The sequence below is a fragment of the Mya arenaria genome, chromosome 13 (genome assembly GCF_026914265.1).
Source record: "Mya arenaria isolate MELC-2E11 chromosome 13, ASM2691426v1".
NCBI classification, from domain to species: Eukaryota; Metazoa; Mollusca; class Bivalvia; order Myida; family Myidae; genus Mya; species Mya arenaria.
Window position 1 is genome coordinate 53,006,260 of NC_069134.1, and position 11,374 is coordinate 53,017,633.

An 11,374-nucleotide genomic window follows, 5' to 3' on the forward strand; every position below is an offset into this window, starting at 1 on the left:
CGGTCAATATATGAGAGTGCGACAATAACAAACCATTAAAATACATTTTGATTAAACAGGCAAGCAGCTTTCAAAATGATCAAATCAAATTTTTTACAAATAACTGTCAGAAATGATAAACCAGTCAAAGCATCTACTTCATCAATTTTTGTGACAGAATCAAAACTGTTTGCATGTGCATAACAAGGGTGCCATAGAGCAAACACTGAGGGTGAAGCTTTAAAACAAAAACCTTAAAAAATAGCCTGGCTACACCAGTGGTTGTATACACGTGATAAAGTGCTACGTCGGAAGGCAATATGCTTTGAATGAAGACTTTAGACGAAGATAACTTTACTATTTCTTCACCATTTAAAATTAAATATAACGCAGTCTATGCTGCTTACAGAACCCCGCCTTTGGTCTTTTACCAGAGTTTGATAAAGAGTTTAGTTTCTGAAATTACTTCAACATTCCTTTTCACATAACTGCAGCCTGATGGAGCATTGTCTAAATATTAGTTTGGAAATAGGTTTGTATAAGTGTTTGAGGAAACTAATCACCTAATCAAACTCTGGTAAAGAAACGAAGGCGAGGCACTTTAAGCAGCATAGATTGCCCTTTGTTTCATTTAAATTGGTGAAGAAAAAGAAACTTTATCATTGTTTTAAGTCTTCATTTTAAGCAAAATGTCACCTTCCGACATAGCATATATGACGTAATTTATCACTTGGTGTAACACACACTGTACAATGGTAGAAATGAAAGCATGTTTTAACAAATAACTGACAGAAATGATAAACCAGTCCAAACATCTACTGTTCTTTATTTTTGTGACAGAATCAAAACTGTTTGCAAGTGCATAACAAGAGCAAATGCCAGCGCTCCCCTGATTTTTTAGGCATTACTCAACAATTATTAAAGCCACAGTAATTGGCCTTGCCAAACATGACTGTGTGTATTGTCACTGACAGTATCACTATGAAGAACAGGAATAATTTATTCAAGAAATATATCATTCTGTTCCTACATATTCGATTTAGCCAATATGCCCCTGATCAAAGTTATATGATTATTATGTTTATAAGTACAATTATCTCTGTATGTATACAATGTTTCTTATGAATACAGTCTAAACCCGTTGGCTCGATATTACTTGCCTGATTTCCTCGTTGGCTTGAACTGGATGTAACGGACCAATTTTGTTTTATTCTTTGTATGCATTTCCACTTTGCTTGATATTTGCGAGGCTCAAAGTATTTTGGCCAGTCCCTGCTATATCGAGCCAACAAGCTTCGACTGTACAATGAACATTATTTGAGTTACGGACATATTTACAGTGTTTGCACAATGATGCCTATAACACTAACAACAACACCAAGACTGGCACCACCATACATTTACTTTTTTACCTGTGATTGACAGACACGTTAAAAATTAGGGATGCAAACGAATGGCAAAATTGATATTCGAATATTCGGTATTTTTTTTCAAACGAATATTCGAATATTCGATTACCAAAATACATCTTTTAAAAGTTGTACTAAACTATTATAATATTCACTCAAGTAATAGCTGGGGCATTTTAGCCCTACTTTGTCTTAACCACTACTCGCGGCAGACCCACTTTGATTCCTCATTTCAGAAAGACAAAATGTAATACCTTATGAACAAAGAAAAACAACAAAGTATTTTCATTTATAATCCTGTGCCTTCATATTTGTAAACAACGTGAACTTAGATGGATTTCTGATCAAATGGCGTTATACAACAATGGAGGGTCTTTCTGTAGGACGACCAGCCTCGCTCTGGGATTCACCTGTACTAAATAAACTATGGAAAAACCAAACCAACTCGGGAACTAGTTTATTCCTTAATTGGCAAAGGAATTTAAGTTTATCGAAAATAATTGATTTTGAGTGTCACTTATCATATAGCCAGTTATTGTAAAATTACGGGGACTTTTATTGTACCCGACGATATATCCCTAAATGACATATGACGCGTGTTTAGTGTATTGTCCTCACATTCACATGTCTAGGATTATGGGCCAATCATTGTAAAAACAAGACAAACAAACTTTAAACACAACAACAGAGTTTATGGCAAAAGGTTTGTTATTCTATTTATTCAACAACAAAACATCAAATATTCCGAATATCGATTTGACATTCGAATACCAAACTTTTGATCGAATATTCGAATATTCGTTTGCATCCCTATTAAAAATGATTTTCACCGGAACTCAAACATCTCTTGCGTATTCAGGTGGACAAAATTCTATTTTTATTTACCCAAAACCTGTCCTGGGCTTCAAGGCAAGTGTTTATTTTGAAGTCAGTATGAATACTATGCATACATCATGTACTCTGATATATTTTGCAAAGAAAGGGTAAGGACTAGCTGTGTTCTATTCAGTAAGTTCCATACCACATCTAGTGAATTTAGAATAAGTCAATATAAATTGAACTCAACTTGTACGCAGAGTGTAAGTAATTTAACTGTATGGTAATTTTTTTTAATCCAGTGCCTTTAATATGGGCAATTCCAATACTAAGCTTTACCTGATGGCACATGCAGTTTGACTTCATACTCAGAACCAAGCAGCAGATTTACTACACATTTATCCACATCATCTCCAGCAACCTGGAAACAAAGATTATTCTCAAATCAAATACTAACAAAAGCGCACAACAGAATAAACATTACAGCATTCTTTGGTTAATATAACCACTCTACATGTAAGAAAGAAACTGTTCCAAGTAATTAAACTTCAAGCTGAATGCTCTGACTGACATGGACTACAAAACAGCTTATTCTACCAACATTTTATTCTTTCTTCCCTACTCTTATGGCCTACTTTTTACAAATACATTAAGTGACAGATGAAAATACAGTACACTCCACGCGGAACTACCACTTTCCTCGGTGACTCGGAGGCGTTTTTAATTTATCGCGGATTTCCGCCGAGTACGCAACCTTTTTCCTCGCTAAATTTCGCCGAGTTGCACCGAGTTAATCGTTTTCTATGGAGGGTTTTATTGCCGGTAGCGCCGGTGATCGTATCGATTTATTGACCTAATCGCGGAACTCCGCGTTTTGTGCATAGCTACTACAGTACATTGCTTCTGTTAAAACAGTATTAAATAATGAGACATTTAATTTTTCAAAGTACAGTAAGTTTCTTTTTAAAAACAATTATTGTAAATTTTCATCAGCATCGTCAAACAACTGTTGTTTTTCACATTATGTAATTAAAAGATATACCATAGCGTGCGTTTGTGTTTGTTATTGTCATCTTTCTCTTACTATATTAAGGTGTTGAGAACTTAATTAGATTGGAGTAATGAAGGTGTTGAGAACTTTGTAAGTGTGAATATTTTTCGGTCATTATTTCTTAATTTGCATTTTACCACTTATTAACACTTATTAATGTATCCGTAGTTATCAATGGTTCTAAACTTATTTATTACGCATATAAGTGTAAATCCTTCATCAAGTTAATTAAAATCCCATTAAACACCATTTTATACTTGCATTGAAATGAATAACACATTCTATCGGCTTCAGATCAAACAGTCTCACTGTGTGACGTCACATAACTCACAGTTTTACCCACGAGGATCTCATGGAGAGCATGTATATTGTTATGCAGGATTAATGTTTCTGAGTGGTGTTTTCGAATGTAACTTAAGTTTTGCATTTTCAACTTTAATTCATCACATTAATTAGTTACCTATATCATTGAATGTGTTGACTTTTATTGAGGATTCAATAAGTATAACTGTACATAATTGCTTCTTACAGTCTATAAGTGTGGTAAAGTTTTATTATTGGCAGATCGTTTTACAAAAATGTCATGTCTTTGTTTTCTTAATCCCTTGATTGCCCTTGTTGTTTATTTAATCCTACAATAAATATTTCACACTTCCTCTTTCTACATGCAATACATCGTTTAGGATGGGTATTTACTAATTAACTTGTCAACAGTGGTGTATACGGTTAGGTAAGGTTGAAACTTGGTAAGTGTGAAAGTTTGATTGATGTCCTTTGGATGTCCGAAAATTAGGTACGCGAAATAAATTATTTTTATAAATAATTACGGGTGTAGCAAAAATATCAAATAAATTGAACAAAATTAGATACAGTGGGAGATTCTTATCGGTTTTCCTCCGAGTTTCGCGGTGTTTTTACCTCCGAGTAACGCGGCGATTGTAATTATACGGTCCACTAATCAGCCTCGGTGGGTGAACGAGTAAAAACGCCGAGGAAAGAGGATTATGATCAATTGGATGTCGTGTCTGCGATGACCAAAATCCGTCGAGGAAAACGGAAAGTGGTAGTTCCGCGTGGAGTGTACTGTAACTTTGCATCAAGATCGAAACTAGAACTGACGACAGTCTCAACTTAGACAAGCTACATGTATCTGGCCTAAGTGAGATATTTTCATACAATTTCATACATAACGTTTAATTTTGAACTTATCAATTATTATGCCTCTACAGTAACACTCATTAAAGGGACTGTACACCAGATTGGCACCCAAAAAAGTTTTTTTCTGTAACAAATCTCAGGACAATTATCTAATAGAATGTGTTACGCTTTGATGTCATAATTGTCAAAAAAAGTAACAAAATGTAAAATAAAATTGTGTCGGAGACCGGGTTCGAACCTGTGTTGCCAAAATTGCAGTCCAGCGTCGTATCCACTGAGCTATGACGCAGAGTTCGACACTAACGGTAGTCCGGTAGTCCGAGACTACTAGATTTTTGGTCGGACTACAAGACATTTTAAGGCAATAGTCCGTCGGACTACTAAAAGAAAGTAAATATCACATCAGTTAATTGAGCATAAAATCTTTATTACACTTAAACTTGCGTAAAACATGATGTCAAGAAGCCAATTATCACCGGTAAACATTCATCGTAAAGCTTGCCGAAGATGGCCGAGCAGTTCTGGACAACGTGGAATGTTAACCGAATTTCACGCGCATTTCTTATAGCCTTTTGATCAATGTTTAAACCAGTCAGTAGAATGTCTTTATTTAGAAAGGGAAAAACCATTTTCGCTCTCTATGGTGTGTTTTAATCATCAGACATGTGCACCTCTGCCAATGTCAGCGAGGTAGATTTTGGTCCAAGTGGCAGAATTTCTAAATCCCTTGCATTTTCAGTCAAAAACAATGAAAGATACGATGTAGACAAACATTTGACGGTTGTTACTATTTTTAGATTTTCTGAAAATACGTCATGGTTATTATGGTTAAGAGTATTGCCAAATGTCGGTGTTTATATAAAGCAAATAGAAGGAACATTATGCCTGGCTTATGAAATCTTTTAATCTGGCTTTTAGAAGAGCATCTGATAAATTAATCATACTGACAAAACAGGTATAATGCAGTGTAAGTGCAGACGACGACAGAATTGTGTGCGTTAATTTTCGCGCCAAAATGTCGCAACATTTTATACATTGAAGCTAGGGCCAATAACAATTGACACAATGCCAATAGCGATAAGGCTACACCTACAGTTTCACATGACCTCTTAATTAGGGACCTCCGACAAATACCCAGAAGCAGACGATAATAATACAAAAGTTATCAATGAGAATCAGATAAAAAATGCATGCGACATGGTAAAACATAGCAACAAAAGCAAGTATAACATTAAATAAGTTCATTATTATTAATTGTATGCAATGTATAATTCAGGTAGAAAAATGTCTAGACTTTAAAATAATTTGTTTCTAAATAACATCGGAATTTTGTTACAGTACAATAACAGTCTCTATTTTAAAACTCCAATAAAGGGAAACAAAACATGTATTAATTTCCTATCCGAAAATCAACAAAAAAAGATGTTTGTATAGATCCATTGTCCAAACTCAATGGATTTCGCTGTTTTTCCTCCTTTCTCGAATCAGAATCACCTGTTTTATACAAGTGTAATGCATTATTATCATTATTGATGCAAAACTGTTCTAACAATTAGCATAGCAATTTTGAAACGACCATAGTCATTATAAATGCGAAGGTTTTTACTTTGATTTGCGTTTAAAAATATGATTTTGTTTTATCTATACGTATATACTTTTTGTGACATTAAGCTATATGTCAGATATTTAATAAAATTTAATAAAAAATGTAACTCACATAAACTGAGGTGTCTTTTTCACTAATATGTCAAACAAACTTACAAGCAAATGTATATGCTTCAGATTTAAAACCTATCGCACAATAAGGAGACAAATTTCAAAATCAAACTAAATCGCAAGATATCATCAATATTGTACACTAATTCTCATAATGATATATCTTATTTTAAGGCTATTAAAACGGAAATATACGTATATTATGTACGTTTACATTAAGACATTTTGAGAATTGAATTAGTCTACTAAACAGTCCCTTGTTTTCAATTATAATTTTAGCAGCATTAAGGGAAAATGTCAGTATTTCGGATTTCTTAAACTGTCTTTACTATCACTCAATTATGAGACATAATTTGTGTTAAATATATATAACAGCGTAAACTGTTGATATGTGAGGATTGTCGGAGGTCATGGCGGATAGCAACGGCAACTGATAAGCCCTGCCTAATCTGGACGCTGATTGGTATTGATCAGCTAGTTTGACTGACAGGCAGGGTCATGTTAATTGTTATCTTACTCCCATATAAAAAATCATTAATAACACTTTCGGAATTTATTTCATCATGTTTTTTTAAGCATTATATGATATGTCGTTTAGATGAACAAAGAATACTGAATAGTATGCTTATTAGTAGGATGTCTGTCATTTGTGCCATAACTTAGTAACGATCTCAGTCGATGTGTTTTAGTGTCAAGTGATTTATTGCAACATTTTCCTGAAAGTGACAGATTATGGGGTATTTAAGCATGGTTTTTAGAATTTTAATCTGAGGTATTTTAGCATGGTTTTTAGCATTTTTTAGGTTTAAGAATTGAATTTAAAAACCAAATATTGTTTTGAAGAATGTGGAAAAAGATTGAGACAGATAAAAATCATGACCAATCAAAGGGTTATACTGACAATGTTCTAAGAAGGCTAAGTCTCATAAAACACTGAAGGAATCCGTTGCAGGCTTGCATTTTTTTGGACTACCAGAATATTTGCTGGACTACCCAGATTTCGGATCCAGTAGTCTGAGGGACTACCTTGTGAAAAATATTAGTGTCTAACCCTGTGACGGCTTACTCTAATTGAGTGACATAATTAAGCTATACACCTACCTCAGTAATATCACATGATAACACCGACTAGCCAGTCACGCATAAGGAATGAATTCTACCTGTCAGACATACCCAGTAATCTTTTTTAATGGAAAAATACGAAATAATTGCTAAACTTGTAAACTATGTGGTACTTCAGTTAGTAAGTTTCAATGCATTGTACACATTGATGCCAAGTTTATGTCAGTTTTCGACAATTAACTTTTTTTTTCGCTATTTTATCATACTGAGTACAGCCCCTTTAATAGCAAATTACACTCACTTTTGGAAGTGACTACTCAGTGTTACATGCCTTTTTTTGAACAAACAACAGCGAATCAAAGAAAGGTTATACCATCTCAGACCATTGGCTACTTTCCATCATTATAGGTTTTGAAGCTGAATGGTTTGTCATTGAGCATGCTGTATCTACTTGACTTACAGGCTACACCAAAAGTGGTCACTTTTATTTCTCTTATGAGAAACTAACTTTTTTTTACCTTAAATGTTCAGCACACAAGTAGCCATAATAATGCGCATTAGGGGAACTTTTTTAACATTTGCATATTCATTGTATTAACCTTATCGGCACAAGAAAACCAATTCATACTAATGAAAAATATATTCTCTGACTGTAGCATACATGCCATTTTTCTGGATACATTCCAGGGGATTTGTTTAAAAAGGCTGAAAATTCAGAGGGATTTGGGTAGTATTCAGGGGGATTTTTTTAGCAGGTCTAAGTTGGTGGAATACATTTTTTTTGTACTTGCGTCTAAAATTACTTTGAAATTTCCCCAACTTAAACCTGCTAAAAAATCCACCTGAACACTACCAAAATCCCCCTGAATTTTCGGCCTTTCTGAACAAATCCCCTGAACAGTCTCCAGAAAATATGGCATGTATGCTTGCCGGGGAAATGGCATGTATGCTGTAGCTCCACAATAACACCAAATTGTTCAATAAACAAACAAAAGATACACATAAATTATTTAGTAGCCAATACTTTTTACCAGATTCACTAGTTTTCAATGAGTAACTAATGCAGATTGGCTTCTATAAAATTTTCATCACCATTTTGGTTTAACAATAGTGACATAATGGGTACCGGACATATTAGCAGGGGGGTCATCTTTCAGCAAATATTCTTAGGGCTATGACATAGCATTGGAAAGATGAAGTGTATTATATGACTTTGGCTGCATAAAAAATGACAGAAGACTGCAGCAGCTGTTAATAAGGACAAGTACATAAGTGGAACTTTCTTCCATTTAAAAATGCTGTTCGGGGTCATGAAGCACTAGAACTCAGTTTTAATTCTTGTGCAAACCGGTTTATTTGCTATAGAATGTATAGCAAATTATTTAGTGGTCTCTAACCTGAACAGGGCTGTCAAAAACTAAAAATAAATGAAAATCAGGAAAACAATGTTTACATCTAGCAAAATAAGGATTCCATCACTGTTTGACAATAACCACTCGTCAACTTCCCGGCTGACACCTGTGGCAACATCTTCTGACATGCTACACGCCATTCTCCTGTTGTCATGCAATATTTATACCAAATTTCCATTAATTATCATCGTGAAACAAATATTTTTTCACAACAGGAAGTTACTTACGATAAAAACAAAACTCATCGAAAACAAAAACTTGAGCTAAGTGAAAGGCTACATACGACTAATAAAATACGGGTCAACTAGGCCGAGTTACCATCTTAACGCCATTTACCAATTCGACCTGGACCACATCAGCACTTTTGTAATATTAAAGGTAGAAATGATGGCATAGCTTTGAACTGAAATAAGGGCGTATGTCTACACAAGTTGTATCGATCTCAAGGCCAATAATTGAGCATAGAGTACTTTAAAAAACAAACTTGACACCTTAATTGTGCATTTCTAGAGCGCTACTGGTTCCCGAGGTATCAACATTATCGGGAAGGATCCATTTGTTCCCAGTGCATACTATCATACTACATGTCCTGTTATTGTCATTAAAATAAAAGTCACATTTCAGAAACACATCCATATAGTTAAACTTTCTGAGATGCATGTATATTCCTGACAAAAAGTGACTACTGTATCTATATAAAAGGGCGACTTAAATTCCGACTTGTTTAACAACCACCTTCGAGACTCTCCACTATGTATTAATTGCAATGTAGAAGAAGATGTTGAACACTTCTTATTTCGGTGTTCACTATTCACCAACCAGCGATTAAATCTCTTCAGAAATACTCGAAAATTCCATCCGCTCAGTACAGATAAACTGCTATTTGGTTTAAACAACCTTTCAGAAGAGGACAACGTCCTGATCTTTAGTGAAGTTCAACGTTTTATTAAGACTTCCCAACGTTTTAGATAACTTAACAATCGGTATCAGGAGCTCATCTTCTGTCGATCTCTCTTTCTCTCACACGTCTTTCTCTACAACTTCTATTATAGTATCATGTGTTTTTTTTTCACTTAAACAATGCAATATACGTTAGATATTACTCTTATTGTTTTTGTTGTTTTTGCTTATAAAAAACCTTTGCTTGGTATAGAATGTGACGTTTCGGGAGAGGGCCGTAACTGATGTTGGCATAACTCGTGGCCCAATCCCTTTGCATGCTTGATTTTATAGTGTCGGTCTAAATATTGTGTTGAAATTTGTATTGATATTGTCATTGTGAAATGTGTTCTCATGCAATAAAATATTATTAAATTAAATATAAAAGGGGAATCAACTGAAATTATACTGACTGTTCAAAATGAAAATTTGCGGGATTTCCTGTGCATTAGAATGGCAATGTCGTGATAATTATTTAAGTTTCCAAACCGCTGCAATTATTTTTTATTGTTACTAGTTTGTAACATATTCAGCGAGGATCATTTAAATCTCGTTCATTTAAACGCCAATTTAAGAGAACAAAATAAAAGTGCGTATATAACTTTGATAGTGTCTCAGATAATGTCTAATAAAACCTAATAAAAGTCCACACGACGCTATATCAAACAGAAGTATATTGGAATGTCCACTAACTCAGCTACTCGTTAATGAGGTCGATGCGTTGGCACTAAATGTAGAATATACTTCGATTTTGTTTGTTATTGCGATAAATGTATTTTCTTATCGTCCTGGGGGTTAAAACAAGTCAAAATTAAAGGTGAAGGGAACACATTTGGATATACATTTAATTAGTACGATAAGTTTACATTTATAAAACATACTTGGCCTTGAATAGGTAAACGTTAAAATGAAAATGGGAACTAACTGAATTATTAAATTCCACTTGTATCTGCCCAGCAGGTTTCATTTTTAAAAATCCCTTAAATGGTTTTAACTTCACGAACTATACCTAACGCTTTTTAGAATAGATGAAGAACTATTTTACAACAGAACTAGCTAGGCGCTACAAAACATGTAAGCTTCCGCTTCGGCGTATTTTCATTTGTTTTATATTATGATTTCACCGCCCAAAATAATGTATACATTAGGTAGGATATATATTATCTGTAAATTTGTATCTTTAAAAAAAATCTAATAAAAAAAATAACGTTCAGAAAAAATAGTCTGCTGGAAATAAAAAAAAGAAAAGCGTCGGGTGCAAAAAATAGGTTAGGTCGGGGAACTGGATACAGACGTTTTTAGTCCATCCTTATTAATATATCTCTACACACCGTATTTATATAAATGTCTTCCATTCAGATTTCCGTTGTGATCTGGAAAAAAGTGAATATAAGTGTTTGTGAAAAGAGGAACGACTCACTCTCTTCTCTTCTCTTTTCTTCTTCTTCTTCTTCTTCTTCTTCTTCTTCTTCTTCTTCTTCTTCTTCTTCTTCTTCTTCTTCTTCCTCTTCTTCTTCTTCTTCTTCTTCTCTGTTCTTGAAGCTTTTGTAACATGACAGTTACACTACTATTTTGTTTGGTGATTATCTCCATTTGCATTTATGGGTGTTTTGCGCTGGACCATTTCAATCTTGCCAATGTTCTCTTTGGCGTGAGGATCACAGATGATACGTCCATACTCCGTTATTTTAAATAGCAGAGGTCTTTTGTTGCTCTTAGGCGCTAATATGTGTTTCTGTATATAAAAGCTCTGATGTGGAAACCCTTTTTGACAATGCTGTTTATATGTTGATTTCAGTTTATGGGTCTATGTGTGTTCAGTCCTAGGTATA

At 34.2% G+C, this 11,374-nt stretch overlaps 1 protein-coding gene across 2 annotated transcripts in view; it reads right to left on the reverse strand.

Moving 5' to 3' along the window:
* The window catches only part of LOC128213737 (baculoviral IAP repeat-containing protein 6-like), a 44,545-nt gene extending 35,727 nt beyond the window's left edge, over positions 1–8,818 (reverse strand). For both annotated transcript variants that reach the window (XM_052919767.1, XM_052919766.1), the window contains exons 1-2: positions 8,645–8,818; positions 2,544–2,625 (exon numbers count right to left, since the gene is read on the reverse strand). In XM_052919767.1, the coding sequence (XP_052775727.1) occupies positions 2,544–2,625; positions 8,645–8,743 (181 nt within the window). In that variant the 5' untranslated portion in view covers positions 8,744–8,818. The remainder of the gene's footprint in view (positions 1–2,543; positions 2,626–8,644) is intronic.
* Positions 8,819–11,374: the final 2,556 nt, after the last annotated feature.